The sequence below is a fragment of the Haliotis cracherodii genome, unplaced genomic scaffold (genome assembly GCF_022045235.1).
Source record: "Haliotis cracherodii isolate W230 unplaced genomic scaffold, xgHalCrac1.p SCAF_11, whole genome shotgun sequence".
In the NCBI taxonomy this organism is placed as follows: Eukaryota; Metazoa; Mollusca; class Gastropoda; order Lepetellida; family Haliotidae; genus Haliotis; species Haliotis cracherodii.
The window spans coordinates 7981501-8005825 of record NW_027266266.1 but is presented as its reverse complement, the minus strand read 5'-3'; the positions used below and the strand labels follow the sequence as shown (position 1 = coordinate 8005825).

The 24325-nt window shown below is 42.4% G+C and overlaps 1 protein-coding gene across 1 annotated transcript; it reads left to right on the top strand.

The window, feature by feature from the left end:
* The first annotated feature begins 12219 nt into the window (after positions 1 to 12219).
* Positions 12220 to 22150, top strand: LOC139455344 (fatty acid-binding protein, brain-like). The gene is made up of 4 exons (XM_071236897.1): positions 12220 to 12317; positions 20417 to 20589; positions 21311 to 21412; positions 21733 to 22150. Exons 1-4 carry the CDS (start codon positions 12248 to 12250, stop codon positions 21781 to 21783), a joined length of 396 nt encoding a protein of 131 aa, XP_071092998.1. The 5' UTR covers positions 12220 to 12247; the 3' UTR covers positions 21784 to 22150.
* Positions 22151 to 24325: the final 2175 nt, after the last annotated feature.

The window sequence follows — 24325 nt, the reverse complement described above, 5'->3', positions numbered from 1 at the left end:
TAGTAGATAGAGCGTCTGTCCAAGGACCGCCTCCGTGGCCTAGTGGATAGAGCGTCTGCCCGGAGACCGCCTCCGTGGCCTAGTGGATAGAGCGTCTGCTCGGAGATCGCCTCCTTAGCCTAGTACATAGAGCGTCTGTCCGGAGACCGCCTCCGTGGTCTAGTGGATAGAGCGTCTGTCCGGAGACCGCCTCCGTGATGTAGTAGATAGAGCGTCTGTCCAAGGACCGCCTCCGTGGCCTAGTGGATAGAGCGTCTGCCCGGAGACCGCCTACGTGGCCTAGTGGATAGAGCGTCTGCTCGGAGATCGCCTCCTTAGCCTAGTACATAGAGCGTCTGTCCGGAGACCGCCTCCGTGGCCTAGTGGATAGAGCGTCTGCCCGGAGACCACCTCCGTGGTCTACTGGATAGAGCGTCTACCCGGAGACCGCCTCCTTAGCCTAGTACATAGAGCGTCTGCCTGGAGACCGCCTACGTGGCCTAGTGGATACAGCGTCTGCCCGGAGACCGCCTCCGTGGTCTACTGGATAGAGCGTCTACCCGGAGACCGCCTCCTTAGCCTAGTACATAGAGCGTCTGCCTGGAGACCGCCTCCGTGGCCTAGTGGATACAGCGTCTGCCCGGAGACCGCCTCCGTGGTCTACTGGATAGAGCGTCTACCTGGAGACCGCCTCCGTAGCCTAGTGGATAGAGCGTCTGCCCGGAGACCGCCTCCGTGGCCTAGTGGATAGACTGTTCGTCACGCCGAACACCTGGGTTGGATCCCAATGTTGGTAACAGGTGTGAAACCTTTTTCTGGCTTCTCCCGCCGTGATGGAATGTTAGTAAAGGCAGCATAAAACCATATACTACCTCACTCCAAGACTAAAGCCAAACTACACACAGTTCCTGTGTTGCCTAGGAGAAGGAAAGCTTGTTAAAATAATATACTTGCTTCCGTGACCCGCCTGCTCTTAATACTGACCCCGTCCATTTCTGTTCAGAAACGTTTTCAACTCCAGTTCCGTTTCAGCACCATTCCGACTTTTTGCACATCGAGCGTGTAACAAATTGCGTAATACATCAGAAGCAAGTTTTCTTTTTAATAGTGTACATACTAAAACAATAAATCAGAAATAAAAACCTCCCTCTCTGGACCTACGCAATCAGCTTTCAGAGCAGATACGAATAAATTATACATTTTTTCAAATGAACATCACAAGGTGAAGAGAGCTCAACAAACAACTAGTGTTCATATATATGTCATGGCCGGGGGCTAGACGTATGTTAGCGTTACCAGCAGTGAATGAGTCAATGCAGCGCTTGGCACTCACTGCGATCTTGTGTACTCAAGATAAACTTTCAGTTTATTTTAACTTCACAATGAAACGAAGGCAAACAAAACAGCAACATGTCTGATCGTAGTCAACGCCAGCGCTTTGACGTTAAGGTTGACCTATATGCTAGTTACCTCACAACTACCAAACATAAGGCACCTGTATAGCATTGTACCGGCACTGGTATAGTGTTGCACTAAGAGTGTATGATATCGAGATCTGCGAGTCTCCTTTATCACGTCACGGCAGACAGGTGACACGGTGTGGTTACCACCAGGGGTGCATGCCGTTAGGTTTTGTTTTTTTGTTTTTTTGAACTACTATTCCTTGTACCATTGACAATAAACAATTCTGTCATTAGCAAGTTGGCGAGTTTATGCGATATGAGTCTGAAAAAAACAATCCGTGATTGACACAGTCTCATTAAAATCAGATCTTATTTCTTAGCTACCGCTAAACAAAGATCTGACATCCCATTACGGATCACGTCAGAACACCCTTTCGCGAACTTTGACCGACCAATGGAATGACTGACAAGAAGTCGACATTAACCAATCAGAAGGCAGCTTTCTCGTGCTTTACGGCACTCATTTCAAATTGGCGACTACGCTTCGAAACATATTTTGACAAATTCTCGATTACAATTTGAAACCTGAACAAAAGAACATTCTAGAATGGCTAATAGATGGTCAAGATTGTATAGATTCAGTCGTTGAGCCCGTAACTATCGTTCGGAATAACCCGGGTTAAAGTTTTCGAGGTTGCATGATTAGAAATCACATTCCGACTGTCACTTTCATGATCTGGTAGGCGACGCTCTGATTGGTCGTATGAAAGGTCGTTCTGGCGTAACCCCTAACGGGATGTCCTCAGATCTTTGTTGAGCGGTAGCGAGAACTAACATCTGATGTGAATTAGATTGTGATTGCAATGACCCTCGATCCATGCAATTGGGATACGATGACATGCATGAACCAAGTCGAGCCAGCTACTGCTACTGTTACTGCAACTACAACTACTGCTTCCCCTCAAGCAAGTTCTCAGATAGATCATTCCAAATTTGTATTTAATCTACACGGATGTCAGAGAGTTAGTGAAAGAGTATGATTTTAAGCCGCTTTAAGTGTTCCAGTAATTACTAAGCGATTGACAACACAAATGTACTCATGTAGGGATTCGCATAGACTAACATTTAGTCTCTGAAATCTTATATTACACAATATCCTTCTTGATTCTAAAAATAAAAAAAAATCCCTATGATGATTTCAGAATAGAGCTACCTTGAGCTGGCTAGACTTGCTTTTGTATGCATTTCTAGATTATTTTTTTTCATAAAATATATATATCCAATGTCATGGTGCAGGACTCAGGCCTTTGGCACGCATTAACCACTATGCTATCCCACTTTACTGGGTATTATAGATAATTTCACATGCGAAAAGGGGAATATTTTAATATAAGTGTCATAATTTACTAGGTTGACAAATCCGCAGCCGTGGTGTAGCGGACAGAGTATCTGCCCGGAGAGCGGAATTCGGTAGTGTGATCCCCGGCCGCGTCATACCAAAAGACGTTAAAAATATGTCACTTGTTGTTACCCTGCAGGATGCTCGGCTTTGAGGGCATAAAACAAGGAATGGTCGGCTTGGAGTCAGCAAGCTGACACACACAAGGGTGCCTGCACGTCGCTACAGATGTGAAATAATCACGGACGCAACGTTGAAATCCCGTCTCATCTCACTCCAACAGGTTGAAAAGGAATCTCTATTCAACCCTATTTGTAAAACGCCCGCTGCTCGGGAGCAACGACCACGACGTTGTGTACACAGGTAACGGTGTCACGGAAGCCGAAACCAATGCCGACTGTCGAACATAGAAACTATTTGTTTGAGCCATGTTTTGTCAATAACATTACAGTGGGCCTGATCGCGTCCCTACCCCGTCAGTATGGAGTAATTCTCGGGAACTATAAGTAATTTAGGAATTATCATGACGGAACATTATGACGCACTGGCACAACATTCAGAATAGTTGAGTTAATAGAGGAATAGAGGTTACCTGTGGTAGAACCGTACTCTGTGACTGTTTAATATGAAGGTGCCATTGAATTCACTGTCCCTCATATCTCAATGTTCTACAATCCAACCCTAAGCCTAGCCACACCACCCCCCCCCCCCCCCCCCCCCCTCCCCCTAGTTACAATGTCATATTTTGTGGCAGGCAATTTATCAATTTATCATCAATTTCGAACAGTCTGAAGAATAATCATTTTTTTTAATAATACCCCCCCCCCCAAAAAAAACAACAACAACAACAACAACAAAACAACAAACAAACAAAACACACACACACAAACACACCCATCCACCCCCAACCCACCAACCCCAACCCAACCCCACCCACCTCAAAAAGTCGGTTGGGATTCTGCTTCTTGGCGCAACACCAATAAATTTATTGGAACTTAAATATACTGAAGAAAATCAAATAAATAAGCGATGACATCGTGACTGAAGAATAAGGAAGGCCAAATAAATACATGAAACCTTAATTTCTAAAATGTATTATTGTCATTTTCAGTAGGTCTATTTTTAGTTGAAATGAATCACATGTTTAGGTGTGCTATTATCGTATTTCCTCTATTAGACGCCGCGCCGGGACTCAATGCACGCCGCGCTCTAATTGAATGCGGGTCCATCATTTGATGAAATTAATTACCCCTATCATATTTATACTGTGACATGTTAATGATTAATAATGACCTCTTCCTGCAAAAATAACCTTTGTATGATTCTAGAATTTGAAATTTGGTAAGGTAGTGAGTTGCCACTGTGCCAGCATTAAACAGAATAGACGCCGGGTCTCGATAAAGAGACGCCGGGACAACGGCTTGCGCGAAATAAATAGACATCCGGGCCTCTAATAGAGGATTTTACGACATTTGCCTGTATATTTTAGCTCAACTTTAAGAACACACAAACTGTTAGACTTACTTTCAGTCCCAGTAATAAATATAAATATCTACAAAATCAAAAACAATATAACCCAATGAAGACCAGAACAGTGCTTAAACAGGAAAAATAGACTTACCAAATCATTCTAGACTTAAGTTGGACTCCTTTTTTAATTTATTCCCTAGAATCGGGAGACAGACAGACAGACCAAACTGCATACGTTTTCAATATACGTGATAACACACGAGGAAATGACATAAACCCCGTAATCTATAACAAAACTAATCAGTCGTCCGGTACCATATCTTTACTATCGCTCAAGACTCGTGACGATGTAGAATATGTCTTCAGCAACCCGTGCTTGCCGTACAAGGCGACTATGCTTGTCGTAAGAGGCGACTAACGGGATCGGGTGGTCAGGCTGACTGACTTGGTTGATGCATGTCATTGATCTCAATTGCGTGGATAGATTCTCATGATGTCAATTACTGTCTGGTTGTCTGGTCCAGACTCGATTATTTACAGACCGCCGTCATAAAGCTGGAATATTGCCGAGTGGAGCGTTAAACAACAAACAAACAAAACTATCGCTCTGGTTATGTAAATAGACTTTCTGATATGAACCGTATAACGGTACAAGACGACGCCTCTTGTCTCTGACACAGGCGGATTCAAGGATGGGTGGGGCGTCCAGGGGGTCCCCCCGCTGAGAGAGGATTTTATTGTTGGATCCTTCCATTTAAAAAAAAATTCCGGAGGGTGTGTGTGAGTGTGGTGGGAGTGGGTGGTAGGGGTTAGGAGGTGTGTGTGCCAGCGTCCTCCTTGTCTACTGCGACAGGTCCCGGCCCGGTCAGCACCCCTGAGGACGCGCACTGACTTACCGTGACGAGTTCGTGCAGCTACACAAGGGCTCAGTGCCTCAAACTGTTCCATTGAGGAAATGACACAGCAAACACATTGAATTTTTTGTTCACTGGCAGATGAAGTAAAAAATATATATACAGTACAAACAGGTGACTTAATCTCAATAACGAGGTCATTGCTACATGTGGTCATTGATGTCATTGTGACACTAGGGCGGTGGTAGCCGAGTGGTTAAAGCGTTCGCTCATCACACCAAATACCCGGGTTCGATTCTGCCATATGGTACAAAGTGTGAATCCCATTTTTGGGTGCCCCCCGCCGTGATATTGATGGCATGTTGATAAAAGCGCCGTGAAACCACTCACTCATTGTGATACTTGCAAAATCGTTTTTTGTTTAACGCCGCGTAAATTTCGAATGTAAGTATTCTAATCTGTTGGAGTCAAAGCTGTGGATAATGAGTAACGACCCGTGACGGATGGATACGTTTACACCATCAGCCAATTCACCGAGCCTGACCACCCGATCCATGGCATTTGGCCGCATCTTACGAACTGTATAAGATGTTGAGGCTTGCACGGTAAAACCGGCAGACAAACATACAGTCTCTGAAATGAACATATTTTACAGAAAAAAATAGTTGTTAAATCATATTTATAAAATATAATAAAAGGAGCCCAGAGTATTTCTCTAGTACCACAGTAATCTAGACTTGCCAAACATTATAGACGTGCATGGGCTGTATTGGACATATTTGTTTCAGGGTCTGTATGACAGACTATAAAACCAAACACACACGCTGCAAAAATGTGAAATAATCTTTAGAGCGGCTTCAAACCCATTTCACCTCACGTTGACACAATATTTCAACCAAGTCACCATGCCTGACCACCCGATCATTGAGTCACCTGACAAATTCTAATCAGGAATCCCCACCGGCGTTCTTGCAACAAAGTAAACTTCTATATTATATGTTGTTGCGGTATCACGAGGGGTATATGTTGTTAAATGCGCCCCGCGTTAGGTTTTATACCGCGAGCGGCGGCTAAAAGTGCAACAAACTGTTTGATTAAGAGTGAGCTTGAGGTGGTCCGGTGGTGGGTGTGTTGTCAAGGTGCCACGATCGATACTGGCTGCACGGCAGTGCTCACATATGACGTATTAAAGTACTCATGGAAATTTTAAAAAACTGTTTTGCTGGATTTAATAATCGACACCAAGCATTACGTAGATGTAAATACGAAATAACAAAACAACTGGAAAAGTATTAGTCTGGATTTGCTAGTTTTATCTCAGTGTTCAATACAAAATGTACTTTACAGGAGGTAATTTGTAGGCACTTTCAACATTCAAAAATTAAACTAAGTCCAAATTGACATGGCAGAAACAGGCTATAGGCATTATGCAAATTAGCCTGGAAAAAAGTTATCAAAACAACAATAAAAATAACAGCTATGTTTATGTACATAATAATAATGACATGTAAGTTGTTGTTTGAGAAGGGAATATGTTACTTTTACGTTCTGATATTTTGACGATGATTCACTATCCAACAATGCCACGAACAAATCACTAACCACAGACAAATCACATGCACATGGGTTTCAAGCACCTGTTTTCACCTGTCGTCAAGGTGTCATAGGTCATGGACATTCACCTTGATCTACTAACACCTGGTTACGCTCAGTTTCACAATAGTCTGTTTTGTTCATATTTTTACACACTTTTACGTGTAAAAAGACATAAAAACCTTTGATACGCTGTATTTGTGCCAAGGCCCAATTAGTACAAATTGTGTTGTTTGAATATTTATCTATTTTGTATATTAACTGCATTTATTTAAAATCTGAGATCGAAAAATCAGTTTTTTTTCCATTTCCGTGAATACTTTTAACATCTCCGTACAATCTTGCGATACAGGATGGGTAGACAGTGAAATCTCGTCACCCGAACCCCTTCCATTCGGACCCCTGAAGATCCGGGATAGGTCTTCAGCAACCCATGCTTGCCGTAAAAGGCAACTTTGCTCGTCGTAAGAGGCGACTAACGGGATCGGGTGGTCAGACTCGCTGACTTGGTTGATGCATGTCATCGATCCAACATTGTAAAGATCGATGCTCATGATGTCTATCACTGGATTGTCTGGTCCAGACTCGATTATTTACAGACCGCCGTCATATAGCTGGAATTTTGCTGAGTGCAGCGTTAAACAACAAACAAACAAAACCAACAAACATTCGGAAGACACCAGTGAAGAGGAATAAATATTTATTTTTTTACATTAATTTTATGAAGTTACTTGGGGAAACAGGACTTCGTCTTGATGTGTTATGAACATAAAAAGTTAAACACTCTGCAAAACAAAGCATGTAAATTTTTCCTCGGCCTTAGACGTAATGCGTCAAATGTCGCCACCAGGGGAGACATGGGTTGGAAATCATGTGTCACTAAGCAACGCATAGAAGTATTTCGTTTATTCTTCCGCCTTAACAGTATGGAAATTACAAGATTGCCCCGTGTCATTCATGCTTGGTCAAGTAAAAGAGGGCGCTCATGGGAAAAAGGAGGTTTACAACCTAGCTAGAAACTTAAACGTCGTCGACTTGATCGATGTCCATTCGATGACACGTGGCCAGTTCACTCTCATAAAGCAAAAATTATTTCAATTGGATGAAACTGCTTGGTTTTCAGAGCTGTGGAATGATGCTAATAACCCTAATGGTAATAAGCTGAGGACCTATAGATTGCTTAAAAAGGATCTAGCGCCCGAGCCATATGTCTTATCAAATTACATGCATAGAAACACCAGAAAATATTTGGCACTTTTACGCAGTGGCAGCCTCCTCATTAACATTGAAAAAATGAGGTACAGTCGTCCCCCTGTCCCCCTTCAGGATAGAACTTGCCCTTTTTGTTTTAACTCAGTAGAGACTGAGGTCCACTTCTTAATTGATTGTTACATGTATGATGATTTACGTTATGATGTAATGAACGCTATGTGTGAATGTATGCCAGATTTTAAAAACTTATCTTCAACCGAGAAATTTATAACATTACTCAGATGTGAACACGGGTGTTACACTCTTTGTAAGCTAATTGATCAAATGTTCCAAAGACGTTTGTCACTCATTTGATTCACTGTGCGCTTTTCTGCACGTATGTCATTAGGCTTGCGAATTGTAGTATTTTTTTCTTGTGATCAATGTTATTCTTGTAATGCTTATGTTGAGTGTCGGTGAGGATAAGTGCACCCCTGTGTGTGTGTGTGTGTGTGTGTGTGTGTGTGTGTGTGTGTGTGTGTGTGTGTGTGTGTGATGTACGTATAGTGTGTGTGTGTGTGCGTGTACTTGTGCGTGTGTGCGTGGTATGGTGTGGGGTGGGTGTGTGGATGGGTACCTACGTGTTTGTGTATGATTGTGTGCGTGACTTTATAAGTAATTTGGCGTGTGTGTGTGTATGTGTGCGTGTGCGTGCGAGCATGCGTGTTCATAACCTAACCTTAATTTTAAACATTGTGTTAGTATATGTCTTATTTTACCTTATATTTTACTGTTCGTGTACGTGTTTTATTATGAAGTGTATATAACATGTGACACTATAATAAACATTATTCTCTCTCTATATATTCTCTCTCTGTGTTCTCGTTAATCATATATTTATAACGCGGCGTTAAACAACAAACCAACCAACCAACCCTCCCTTGTGTTTGAGACATGCTGACATGACCTACAGATGACCCGGTGAGGTAATACAAGCTGGACCAAACATCCCCTGATGGATGCTGCACTTAGCGTTACGACGAGACACGTCTCAAGACCAGTCGTGGAACATACCTTCGTTGATGTTGCTTCACATAGTGATGGTGATTGATAGTCGGTCTCGCGGTCCCTGTACCATATTATTTTCCCCTTACGTCAAACCCTTACTGTAATGCTTGATCCCTAAATGAAGCAAGTCTAGTTCTCACATCTCACTGGGGCTTCTTTCTATGTAAATGTAACGCTTGTTTTCATCAAAATTATATATTCAAATATTTTATACTAAGCGTAAATCTTGGTGATTGAATGCTAAGTGCGGGTAGCAAGATTAAATTAGCGTGAGCTTCAGCCAAAAGGGGCGGCCATGTGGTACAATATATTATATCCGGTTAAAGGTGCGCATGCGTTTAGGTGGACAAGAGCCCAGTCAAGGTTCGAGTTTGGTGTTAACCTTCACTCAGTGTTTATGAAACCGGTAATTTGGGCCAGCTTTGATACTGCCTGCATCATAATAATCTACATAATCAGAAAGCTTCTGTAGCATATGATGCATGCAGGGAATCCCGAGCGCCAGGCAGGGTAACAACAAGTACCATCTTTTAACGTCTTTTAGTATCAACCGGGGCGGCGGTGGGGAATCGAACCCTCGACCTTCTGCTCTCCGGACAGACGCTCTATCCACTAGTCCACGGAGGCAGTCCCGATACCACAAAGCGATCTTGCATTCATGATTATTAAAACACATCTGTGACGTCATTCTATTGTTTGAACGCTCCATTATTTTTCAGGAATGGAGAGTTGCTTGTCAACTGTACATTATCTTGAAGCAGCATTTGAACTACAGAATATTTTGTCAAAGTGTAAAAGTAGGGATGAGGTTTAAGTAGGGGAATATCCTCGTAACTCTCCATTCCTCTGCTCCATTTTTTTAAGGAATTGAGAGTTACTCGAACATTCCCCTCTACATAACTCCCATTCTTTAACACAGACTAACGACGAACTGGCTTCTGTGGCACATGATGTATGCCAGGATCCCGAGTGCCAGACAGGGTAACAACAAGTATCATCTTTTAACGTCTTTTGGTATGACGCGACCGGGAATCAAACAAATGATACTGAAAAAGATATACATGTAATGGCCTAATAAAAATAAAGACACATTTTAATTGAATTATGTTTAACATAGTATTAACATCTCAGGCTGCCTCAGATGAATAATGAGGTCAAGAAATGAGGGCTGCACGTGAAGTATTTGTGTAATCGTTGGGCCATTTTGGTTGACCATTTGCGTTTTCAATTACGTTACGACATGCACGTAGCCTGTAATATGTTGGTATTTAAAGATCAAACCAATGTTTCTCGGTAGCCCCTGCACAGAGAATATGTCTAGGTTGAATTGGCAAAATTGCAGCAAAAGTTGGACATGGTTATAATACGTAATAATAAAATTACCTTATCCGATTTCCTTGATCTGAGCAGACATATCGTGTTTGACCCTATGTCGGAATGTCGTAAACAGGAAACAACCCCACTTCCAACATGCATTACTTACAACATGCTGCTAGCCCCGGAAAAGACAGGTTCATTCTTTGACCCGGACTTTAGAATTTCAGACCTGAAAACGAGCGTATAAAACCCCAGTTTTCGTCATTCCGTGAGAAACTTTCGTTCATGTGGCGGATAGGGGCGAGTGAAACCGAACGACAGCTATTCACAACAAAAATAATCTCAAAGACGTTCGGCATATTCCGGAATGACACGAGTTTGTCACGAATGGGAGGGATAAAGAAACCTCATTTTCCTTACTGAACTAATCTCTGTTAGATCGCCGTAACTAGAGACTGTTCATTCGTTTTAGACAGTCTGAGCTGTGATGAGTGAGTGAGTTGGGTTTAACGATGCTTTTAACAGTATTCCACTTACATCACGGCGTGTCAGCTTAATGTGGGAGGAAAGCCCGAAGTGATGTAGGTCTCAGACGTTTACCACTTCGGTGAAACCCATGAGGACGGGTATGGTGCTGACAAACGTTGAATCATAATCGGGACGAACCTTGATTCGAACCCACAATCATAGGTTTCTGGCGTGTCCAAGGGACGCAACTCTGCACAGCGAATCGCGGAGACTCAGACACCCGTGCTACCCTGAGCTGTGGAAGATGCGCAGGTACACATTAGATAGACGTATTTATGGGGCTGGTGGTTACAGCGTTCGCTCGTCACGCCGAATGCTCGGGTTCGATTGCTCACATAGGAAGGAGCGTATTCTTGGGGTTGGTTATGTTCTTGCATTCGTTGATTGGTTAATACGATGACACTTTAGCACAATTCAGTTTTCGTTTAAGGGTTGTGAAGTTTTGAAATAATATTCTTAATAAACATTACACATTTTCCTTTTCGAAACATTGATCTAATGACGTTTCTAATGGGTATTATAGAATAAAGACCTGTAATATACTTGTTGCAATCGATGTGACGTATTCGGTCCGTGTGTTACATCCTAGGTACGTGGTGTATATATACTGGGAATGCTTGTTAAAACAGCTGTTTATCCATCACGTTTCTTGGCGATAGGTTTATGTTTTCTTGATCGGCAAGGGTGTGAAAAACTGCATGGACACGTCGCTATGGATATATTAGAGAACTTGGACAGCTGACAATAAGTCGCCGCACGTCACAGAGCGAACATCTCTCTCTCTCTCTCTCTCTCTCTCTCTCTCTCTCTCTCTCTCTCTCTCTGGGCGGATGGGGTTGGTTGTTTATGGTTGTGCACCCATCCTATTCAAAGCGTACGAATCACAATGATGTATTAAAACATACAATTAAATTATGGTGACATGTGTTTAGACTAAAATAAAAATTAATTGACTAATTTGGGCCAACGAACCCAAATTGTTTCCCGATTTGCGTGCTAGCATTTTTTATATATTTAAAGTGCACCCCCTCCTTTCCAAAAGAGCTGTGCCCGGGAGAGCGAGCCTATTACTATACACTGCGTCTCAACCAAGCCGCCTATACAATATCTGTATGATTTTTATAACATCCATATGCATGAACAGAAGACTTGAGTTATCTAACATTCAGTGCTCGTCTGTCTTCGCTGTCATTGTGTCACCAAGATTTTTGTTGAACCTTATCCTCAAGTAAATATGGACGTATTTCAATATCATATATTGAGCGTGTCCTTGCGGAAAGTTTCCAGGTGCGTTGTAGTGATATTGTGCCACATCGCCCGTTAGTCATTCACAAGCGTTATCTATCACCGCCCGCGTCACCACGTGACCACGTCGAGCAGACGACAGTTTGGCGGGGCTGCGCACAGTATTCAGAGTTCGACTGAACAACTGACAACACGCAAGTATGTCTGCCCTCGTTGGAAAGTGGAAGCAAGTTGAGTCCGAAAACTATGGCGCATTATTTGATGCATTAGGTGAGAATTTTGATTTATTTTGAATGAAATATTTTATCGTTACTATATTTTATCTGGTACTGAACATACTTCTATAGTAGGTGAGGTGAGGTGGAATGGGGTTTGACGTCGCGTTCAAATTGACTTATATAGCGACATGAATGCACGCGCGTGCGTTTGTGTGTGTGTGTGTGTGTGTGTGTGCGTGTGCGTGTGCGTGCGTGTGTGCGTGCCTGCCTGTACTAGTGTAGACAGGGTAACAACAAGTACCATATTTTAACGTTTCTTGGTATAACGCGGCCGGGGATCGAACCACCGACTGTCCGCTCTCAAGCAGACGCAGTATCCACTAGACCGCGGCCCTGTGTGATTCAATGTGCGTCGAGTGGTTGAATGTGACATGGCTGCCATCTTATTGTTCGTTGCTCATCATCCAATGATGGGTGGCTGGTCCAGACTGAATCAGTTCCAGTCCGCCGTGATGTAGCTGGAAGATGGCTGTAGATTAACATCATTTCTCACACACCTGTAGCACGACAGGTGCAAGACCGTTGAACACGTTACTATCAAATCACATTCTATCTCACTGAACGGTGTTGTACCAACATCAGATGTCCAAGTACTGGAAGATAACCCTACGGGCGATGAGGTAAGCATTGTGCACTGGGTTCTCTTCAGGGATGTAGGATTCGGTTGCTCTCGTTTGTCAGAGCATACAACGTTGGGAACAACCTAATTACGCCATTACGATGAGTAATGGCTTTTTGTTCATTAGGCAAAAATGATTTTCTACGAAATTGGCTTTGTTTTTCTTTGAAGACTCAGCTAAGTTTCGGACCTAGCATCTTTAGGAATATCAACCTGTGTCTCAAACTTAGCTGAGTCAGATTTCAAAAACTTAAGTTTTGACTTAAGAAAAATCTTATTTTTTTATGAATACCGTCCCAGGAGACTTGTGACTTCAGTATTGTGTGCACACCACCCACCAGCTTTTTTAAAAATAAAAAAATCCTCATTTAGGACCAGTGCATTAATGTCGGGTAGTCTTTTGCTCGAGACCGGAGAAGTTTGTGCTTGGGCTATAGTCTTCCATTATGTTAAACGATATATTGTGATGGTGAGGTGAGGTGAGGTGAGGTGAGGTGACTTGGGGTTAACGTCGCGTTCAAAATTATTTCACTTGTATAATAACGTGCATGCATGTGCTTGTATTAATCGGGACTAATACCGGTTTTATAATGTTATCCCACTGAGATACCATGCCACAGTTTAACATGGATACTCCATTCAGACACAGTACGCTGACCCCGAACCGACTGGTCCTTGTTTTAAAAGAGCCCGGCGGGATCTAGGGACACCCGACATGCTAACTGCGCCCTCAGTCAATATTGTGACTTGGGCATTGCACATGTGCAACCCCCTTTTTCAAATCCTGGAGACCCGTGAAGATCCGGGTTGGAATAGGTCTTCAGGTCAAAGCTTGCGGTAAAAGGTGACTATGCTTGTCGTTTGAGGCAACTAATCGGGTGATTAGACTTGTTGATGCATGTCATCGTATCCCAATTGCGTAGATCGATGCTAATGATGTCAATCACTGAATTATCTGGTCTAGACTTGTTTAGTTACAGACCATATAGCAGGTGTCGAGCTGTTTCTACATGTCGGGGGTGGGGGGGTGGGGTGGGTGGGGGGGGGGGGGGGGGGGGGGGGGGGGGGGGGCTTCGGCACGGGTGGCCCAGTCGTCTAAGGCGCCGCAATTCGCTGTGCAGAGTTGCGTCCCCTGGACACGCCAGAAACCTATGATTGTGGGTTCGAATCCCGGTTCACCCCGATTATGTTTCTAGGTTTGTCAGCACCATTTCCATGCTCGTGGGTTTCACCGAAGTGGTAAACGTCTGAGACCTACATCACTTCGGACTTTCCTCCCACATTAAGCTGACACGCCGTGATATAACTGGAATACTGTTAAAAGCGGCGTTAAACCCAACTCACTCACTCACTAAATGTCAGTTGTGTTAATAAGTGCTTCTTCTGTTCTGAACATAGCTGAAAGAAATTCCTAAACCGCCTGCATGTTTTCCAACCAGGTCTTACTCGCAAACACCTCTTCTGATCACTTTCGATCTGACCATCACAGTACAATTCTCTGTGACGTTATATAACACATTACTCAGACACAGCCTCTCGCCACGCGGAGACGTGGTCACAAGGTTGTAGCTGGGTCGTTCATGGCAGCTGTACATATTCCAGACTGATCAAAGTCCAAACTGGTCATACACTAGATGCAGGCAGAACAAACTGATTTTTTGTATCGGTTATATTGATACTACCAGTCGGTCGCGTCTGTATTCTCGCTGTCTGTTTGCTATCTGGGGAGAAGTATAGAACATGTGACTATGTGATAACTATTGACATTATAACTGCCCGGCCGAAGAGCGTAAACAACGGAAAACCGGATTTGAACAAAAAGCTACAAACGTTATCAAAACGTAACTAGCTAGACTGAAAACAGTCGCCTTGAGACATGATAAGTATCTATACCGAAACGTCACATTTACAGTAAATAAGGATGTTGTTATCCTTAAATTGTGCTACTTTGTCATCCGTCAGCTTCTAAGTAATGCCTATCAAACAATTCAGTCGCTGAAACACTGCAAACGTAAGGTCCAGAATACAACTACATAGTTCCCGTATTAAATACATCAACAATTTCTTGTTTGTTTCATTCTAGCCACCATCAAACATGGGTGTTTATACCTTTTCCCAAAGGCAGTCAATATGAAGGGAGCAATCTCCTAAATGTAACTATATAAGACACCGACAGAACTAAGTAATTTTTAAAACATGTAGGTCTATTGAAAGTTCCAACCGGGCGCGACTCCATGCAAGATATGGCTAAACAATATTTGTATGCAATCTATAGCTGCGAGATGTATGTCTGTAGACCTGTAACTAGATTAGTTATTTGAATACATTTCTACTTCAAACTGTTCAAAGTCCGAACTGTTAATAAATAAGACGCCGACTGAGCAAATTAATTTTTGATATGTTTCAAATTGTATTGCTTCAATACTATATGGTGTCATTTGCATTCATCTGGGAGCTGTTGGTATACACGTTGGCGGGAACTAGTTATTAGAATAGTTACATGGTGCTGTGGTGGAAGTGAGCAAGACAGGGGACAAAACGCTTTCAAGCAATACCCAAGACACAACGAACCACGGCTAGTTGACTTAGTTATATTTTGAAGGGGTGTACCTGCAGCGCGGGGCACCATATTTCAACTCTTGACACGACATTTCGGCACGAGACCGGCTCCTTATTTCTACACGGCCTTGATACGACCGGCACATTGTCAGTCGGCGAGTTTGGTTTAACGCCGTTTTGAACAGTATTCCAGTTATATCACGCCGTGTTTGTTTGTTTGTTTGTTGTTTAACGCCGCACTCAGCATTATTCCAGCTATATGACGGCGGTCTGTAACTAATCGAGTCTGGACCAGACAATCCAGTGATAGACATCATGAGCTCTGATCCCCGCAATTTGGACCGATCGATGACATGCATCAACCAAGTCAGCGAGCAAGACCACCCGATCCCGTTAGTCGCCTTTTACGACAAGCATAGTCGCCTTTTACGGCAAGCATGGTTTGCTGAAGACCTATTCTACCCCGGATCTTCACGGGGCCTAAGCTGAGTGTGAGGGGAAAGCCCCAAGTGATGCAGGTCTCTGACGTTCTCCACTTTGGTGATACAACGAGCACGGGTGTGGTACTGATAAACCTACAGAAACATAATCGGGCGTATCTGGGAATCAAATCCACGAAACAATATTTCTATGTTTCTGGCATTGTACAGAGCAAATTGCAACACCGTATACGAATTGGGCAGCCGTGCCCCGGAACTATTTCTTGTACTTGTCGAACTCCTTTAAACAATTCCGAGACATGTGACGGTTTTGGTACCGGAAGTTAAGGTCTATCAGAGAGTGAGTTGGGTTTAACGCCGCTTTTAACAGTATTCCAGTTATATCGCGGCGTGTCAGCTTAATGTGGGAGGAAAGCCCGAAGTGATGCAGGTCTCAGACGTTTAAACCCACGAGCACGGGTATGGTGCTGACAAACCTAGAAACATAATCGGGGTGAACCGGGATTCAAACTCACGATCATAGGTTTCTGGCGTGCCCAAGGGAAACAACTCTCCACAGCGAATCGCGGCGCCTTAGACGACTGGGCCACCCGTGTACCCTCTATCAGAGGAAGTACAATAAAACGTCTGACTTATATACTCACCGCCCAAGGAAACGGGAACCACAGAAAAATATAGAGAAGTGTGTACGTTTTCCAAAGCGTATCACTTAATGACAAAACTAACAATAAGTCAAGTGTTACCACAGAGTGTCTTTATTCTTTATATCATGATATGCTGCACGTGATTTCCGAACTTTACACGCTAACCAGACAAATGGTGCATCTCGACTCATGGATCTATGACAACAGATGTGCTGCGTTCATGAGCGTCTGTTCAAACAACATCACAGTATGTTCGCTTGTGCATCGCGTTTCTTTCGTCGGTGAGTATATAACGCATGTGTGGGTGACTATGGTTTTACGCCACTTTTAGCAATATTCCAGCAATATCACGGCGGGGATACCAGAAATGGACTTCACACTTTGTACCCATGTCGGGAATTGAACCGGGTCTTCGGCGTGACGAGCGAACGCTTTAACCACTAGGCTACCCAACCGCCCAAATTAACGCATGAATCAAGCTCGCCAGCTCATATATTATTGTAATGAGTGAATGTTTAGCTCCGGTTTGAACAACAAACGTAAAACCAAATTGAAAAGTGGGTGTAGACACTTTAATTGCAGTGAAGCCTATGAGCCACGGTGTGTATGTGACACCACAAACAGGGGCAGTTCCAGCCTGCATACACGATACACGGGTGCTGTGAAGTGCACTGTTTATCCGTCGCCAAGCCAAATACTTAAAGGGGTTATTGGCTCGAACAAATAGGCAGTCCCAGCCAGTTTGATTCAAGTCATTGAACACTGCTTTGTCTCAGCTCATATATAATTCTAAAAGAAGTTAAAAAAACTGATTTTTTCAAATTACTATTTCATATGTCACGACAGATTAAGAATAATAATGAGGATCGAGTGTTCTTAAATTCTTTAGAGTAGTATATTACGATGCAGATCAATCAGTAGATGGTATAATTAAAAAGTCTAGACGTAGAATGAACATGGCCAAAAAAACTCCGGAGTGAATCCTGATTTTTTAAAACTCGCATCTTAAATTGGCTGTTTATGTCAGTTTTAAAGATTATCTCCTGGCACGACGCAGTCAGCGTCTCAGATCCTGCACGAAGCTCATAAACTGTCCATGCAACACAACAACGTTGATATGATGCAACCGGAAGTAACGCCCGCCAAGACAGTCCTTGTTTGAATAGCCTGTCAATCTCATTTCTTCTTGGTGGGAGTTGACACGCTGATATGAAGAACAATTTGGCGCCGCCGTCGTGAACCATGTCTACCAAGATGACTTCTGAGTTCACTCGTGGTCGCATTTGACTAAATAGAGCGACAGACGACGCGACCACGTCCACCAATGACTTCACTCGGATGTCGTCTGCCGCTCAACATTCTTGTATAGATGTCCTTGACCTTGGGTATCTCATTTATCAGTCTAGCTGGCTGTTATCGGCCAGGACACGTCTGTTCGAGTTCCCACCCCTCCGATTTGACAAAGATTGCGTCATGGTTCGTGTTATCTCCATTCATTACTCATTATAGACTTAACCTGATAAAATACATCAGACGTACAACTGTATATGCCCCTTACTTGTGTTATCACTGAGAGCACGCCCACCTGCCGCGTGATTCCACTTGGGACAAAGTTCCAGCGGGTTGATAGAACCTTTTTTGACCGTTTTTTTTTAAAATCAACACGTGCTACACATTGATATAATATCCTAATGATAGGAAACTACACACTATGAGTGAGTGAGTTTGGTTTAACGCCTCTTGTAACATTGTTCCAGACATGTAGGGAGACACGTGGTGTCCAAAATAAAAAATCACTGATTTCCAGTGATCCATTTATATAATTTTTACCGCTATTTTACCTTCAACTTTCGTTGGAATTTGTTTTAGCGGATACTCGAGGATGGTTATTCTCTGGAGTTGGTGTTTTGTATTCACTGACGAGCTGGTTCCTATTTTGCCCTTAACGCCAAATTTTAATCTGTTTTGACGGATAATCTAGACACCATATTCTCTTGCATTGACGTTGTAAATCTAAATGACGAAGAGTAATATTAAATTTTAAACTATTATTTGATGGAAGAAAAATCCTTTCTCGTATCATTCATTTTTTTCATCTTGACCTAGAAAACGTGTTGAACAAGAAGAAAAATAGTAATATGCATATATGTAAAACACAGTCGGGGTTGTTTTTGAAATAGCCAACAAGAGCAATGTCACGAAAAACGTCACTGGTCCCACAGAAAACGTGCTTGACAACTTTCTCACTGAGATCATTTCAAAAGAATTTCAGTATTCAACACCACATCCGGCAATTTCTGTCCATTCATTCTACGAAAATTACGCAAACAAGCAAACTGTCATTTCAAATTTTCCAGTGGCTTTTCCGGCAATCTCGATGTAAGCTTCAGTGGGGTTGATGAGTGTTGACTTGCCTTTGTCTGTATCTCCAACCTGAACTGCTGTTCGATAATATATCACCTGGCTAGACAAAACGACCTCTTCAGTCCGGTCAGATTGGGCCTTGAACCACCATCCCTAAAGTGACCTGGTGACCTGGTGACCTGGTGACCTGGTGAAGGGTTAGGCCCAGTGCAAACTGCTTCACCTAACCCCAACGAACTTGCAGACACTCTACTTGAGGACTTGAGGCGATCCTCCACCTTCGCCCCGCAGCCATTTCCTGCCACGGGTTTTGACCTGTAACCCGGGGTGTGTAGCGTGGTGGGGTGGATTGTGGTGGTGGGGGGTGGGGTAGGGTTTGGACTGAAGGGGTTCACATACCTCCTCTACATACCATTTACAAATGGGATTCTTTTATATGGCAATAGGTTTTACTATGTGTCAAGGTATTTTCAACAAAAATAAAACGACTATTAAATGAAAATTCCTTCAAGAATTATTTTCATACATATATTCAGGTAAACAAACATAAAGGGCGAACCTTAGTTAAATTATCAGGGATAGATTAGGACTATATTTCAGAGGGAAGATGAGGTTAAATGGCGTTTAACGTTGCGTTTAAGACTATTTCACTTGTATAGCGATGTGCATGCACGTGTGTGCGAGTGGATGTGTGTGTGGCTGCTTGTACTATAGGGTTAGCCCACTGACATACCATGCCGCAGTTTTAACATGGGTATCTCACTCAGACACGCTATGCTAACTCCGAGCCGGGCAGTCCTTGTTTTATCCACTTAATGCCGAGCGCCAGGCAGAGTGACAACAAGTACCATCTGGTCTTTTGGTGTGACACGACCGACCATCAACCTTCCGCTCTCCAGTCTCGCGCTCTATCGACTACATATTGGAGGCAGTGTATTTCAGAGCATTGATAAACCTAGAACAATAATACACGTACATTCGTGCTAGAAATATCGTGTAGATGTTTGACATGTGACTTTAATTAATACGTCTTAAGGTATGTCTTGACTCCCTCATATTTAGTGATTGAGTGAATGTCATGGTGATTTTACAAAACGAGTATAAGAAAGGATTTTCATTTCCCGTATTTGAGCGAGAGATATACCGCAGTTCTGACACTATTTAATGCCAATAGCATCTTCAAATTTCAACTTAGTATGCATCTTGAAATTTCAACATAACACCAAAAACAAATGGCCCTAAAAGGCTTCCGTACATGAAACATATCTAAATTTAGTTCCAAGTTGCCAGTTAAAGGCCATAATTGTGCACTTCATCATGTCTCAAGTCCAATACATGCAAGTGGTCGAAATAATATAACTCAGTCCAAAAACATTCATGACAACATTTTCCGTGAGTTTAAGACTTGCGATTTCCATTGGTCCTAGTATAGCCCTTTTCTAATCTCGTCCTTTGTTTCCTGCAGGTGTCCCCGCTGAGACCAAGGAATTGTTCCTGGCCAACAAGGCGGAAGTTGAGATTGGCAATGATGGGGACACTTGGAGCATCAAGTCCACCGTGATGGGCAAGACGCGCGAGGACAAGTTCAAGCTTGGGGAGGAGACAGATGGCGTCTCCATCATCGGATCTCCAATCAAGGTAGCTCAGGGCGGGGCTGCAGACAGGGGTATAGGTGATATTATATAGGGCATGTGCGTCAGGTGATAGTGTATAGGACATGTGCGTCAGGTGATATATGTAGTACATGTGCATCGGTGGGTATAGGACATGTGCGTCAGGTGATATTATATAGGACATATACTGATATAGAACGTCATTTCTGGAGATTCGAACATGCTCTCGCAATTGATGACGTTATTTTTAAGGGGGAAGTGTCTAGTTAGTTGTTTCCCGTAGATGTAGCTGGGTAACGTAGATAAACGCAACGGCCGAACGATCGCATCCAGTGGGAGAGATATGACAAACGGTATTGGGAGAAAAGTGACTAATAACTGACGTGCAACTTGTGAGAACATACGGGAAATACCAAATTTAACCATCCTGTTCATAAAAAAGACTTGTCCGACATTGCCGAGGTCGGGTTCTATTCAGGGGGTCATTATTACTAGCTAAACACGGGTAAATAATTTTAAAGCTTGTACAGTTTAGTAACACCCTTAAAGAGGCTGTACATATATTGATATTTCATTTAAAAAATAATGCTCCTTTGAGTAGTATGACACATCTTCAAACATTATATTTCGAATTTTTGTAACACACTTATTTTATCAACAAGGACAGACATTTATTTGTAATTCACACTGGATAAAATAATCTCTCTTAGGTTTTTTAAATTTACGATAAATATTGTTTTTTCAAGTTTATAACGACCTTGGATGGAGAAGCTCTGGTGGAAGTGGGCAAAGCTCAAGGCAAGGAAGTCACAACCAGGCGGGAGGTTAAAGGGGGACAACTGGTGTCGGTAAGTATACTTTTTCATATAATAACCATTCCACTATTCCGAAATGAAATCCCAAACTAAATAGTGCAGGTGTTGTGAAAACATAAATCAAAATAGAAATAAAGTTAAAATTATTATTTTCTTTCTTCTCTGAATATATTGTCACATGTGCAATGTCAGTTAAAACTCTTTTGTAATTTATCGTCATGTAGTTTAATCTGATGTATGTGAAATGAATTTTTTTTTTAATTATTCAGTTTTCATTTTTAGGGTCCGGGGAATTTTGAATCAATTAAAAGTCTCTGAGTATAAACACATGTCACTTTATTTTTTCTTCTCAGACCTTCACGCTCGACGATGTAGTTGCGGTCATCAAGTCCGACAAAGCCTAAACGATCTCTTCTGCGAAGATGGGGTTCTTGGACATGGCTAGAAACCTACCGACTTTAAAAACGCGCAACGACAAAATGCAAATGAACATGTGTGTGACGTGTGTATACCACAGGGAAAGCATCATGTGATATGAAATTATTTCCTCTTGTTGAGACATCAACCTAATGGTATTTGGTTTACTGAGTGTTCAAGCCCCTTTTGTAACATACATAAAATTGCACAAATGTTTGAATTATTGCTAGAAGAGGTACAAGTGCTTTGCCAGAAGAGTTGAAGTTCCATCAAGGACAAACTGGTGTACAAATCCCGTGTGTATTGTACTGCTGCAAGAACTTCTCTTTTAACAAAATAAAGCTTACCACCTTTTGTCAACTTGTCCTTGTCTCATTCTCATTAAATTCGCATCTTATACGCCGAGTCGATACCTCTCAAAAGAATGATTTTAAAATTATGTTTTCTTGTCCTCAAACTGCCAAAACTATAGTACAACCTTCCAACGTCATGGTTTGGGGAGCGGTCGGATAGCCTAGTGGTTAAAGCGTTCGCTCGTCACGCCGAAGACCCGGGTTCGATTCCCGACATGGGTACAATGTGTGAAGCCCATTTCTGGTGTCCCCCGCCGTGATATTGCTGGAATATTGCTAAAAGCGGCGTAAAACTATACTCACTCACTCACTCATGGTTTGGGGCACTTTCTGGCTCTCTATCACTTTCTTCTGTCATGGACCGACTCCGTGGTCTAGTGGTAGAGTGTCCGCCCGGAGAGCAGATGGTCCGGGGTTCAATCCCCGGCCGCGTCATACCAAAAGATGTAAACGATGGTACTTGTTGTTACCCTGCCTTTCGCTCGGCATTACGGGGCTCAAACAAGGACTGGTGACAATGACAATCAACGGTAATGCATTAAATTAATGGTCTAGTCTGTAGCACAAACATAAAATATTAAACAACACGCCGCGCTCAGCAATATTCCAGCTATATGACGACGGTCTGTAGATTATCGAGTCTGGACCAGACAAACCAGTGATTGATATCATGAGCATTGATATACGCAATTGGCAAACGATGACATGCATCAACCATCTCGATCCCGTTAGTCGCCTCTTACGACAAGCATGGTTTTCTGAAGACGTATTCTATCCCGGATCTTCACATAGGACACATGCGAGACTGCTGGACTGTTTCCAATGGATTCGACCTAGAGAACAGAAGCATATGCAGTTATATACTAACATTCGAAAGCATAGGATCCACAATAGAAAGACATTATGCAATGGAATAAATTAGTCGAATGTTTTTTAGAATTAATATACTGAACAAAAATGGTTAGGGATCAGGAATATTTTGGGGGATATTTAAACACAGGAATAAACACTGAAGCTGCAACACTTTATAGACACGTGCACGTGTATGTTTATAAACATAAGTGTTTATGTAGATACAGGGCCGCATAAAATTGAATGCATATAAAGACGTTAATAAATAAACACAAAAACATGTTTATACTCTTGCAACGCTATATAGACACTTGTACATGTTTATGTAAGAATACATGTTAAATGATAAACACTAATGACTGAGTCAGTAAGACTAGGGAGAGTCCAGGGTGTGACGTTTCACAAAAGTGATCCATTTTGTTCCTTCAGGTCCACTGCAGGCGTCTCCCACCACAAACTGCAGCAGTAATCCAAGCGCATGCGTATATATGTCTGGGTAGCTCAGATCAAATACATAATACGCTGCTAGTAAAACAACTGCTGCATCCAAGATAGATGCAGCTTGGCAAGCTATCTCGTCCTGTCACCCACATTGTAGGCTGCGATGAAACTGTTGTCGTCCTTATTGACGACTATGATGAAGCGAGGCGAGGTGAATTCCTTGGATTAAAAAAATGCTTCTTTGACAGAAGCCATACCATCCATCTGAAAGTTAAACATTAAATGTAAGTTTTGGTATAAAAAGCAGAGTTTTGATAAAATTGTAAAAACGCCTGCATATAAAAAAAGGATGATATCTTTAACTGAAGATGAAAGTCAGTTGGTCATTTCCATATAGCATAATGTTAAAAGTTAGAATGTTAGGGGTCACAGGAAACTTTAACCTCAGGTGAAAAAAATTCTAATGACCATTATGATCACCTTATTATCCAGTATACTGTTTGAAGGATTGAGAGACTAACCTTATGGACACTAATGATTGCCATGGACTTCTTAGCTCGTCCTTTTTCGACTGCCACAGCCTTTCCCATGCCCACCAGTAAGTCTATTTCTGTGATGTCATCTTTCTGTCATAAGATTCGTAATAACAGTTAAATTACCGTTACGTCCAACATCAACATACTTCAATGTTCTCTATTTATCATTTGCTTGAAGTGGAGAAAGAACAATAACGCTATAGCTTGTGTAGTGATATCGTCACAGACCATAACAATGTTATGTGCGTCGTCATTATCTTTGTGACGTAATTGAAAACAGATGGAGATACTCACAGTTGAGTTTCTATTTCAATTACTGAATAAGGGACTCAATTAACCGTTTTATG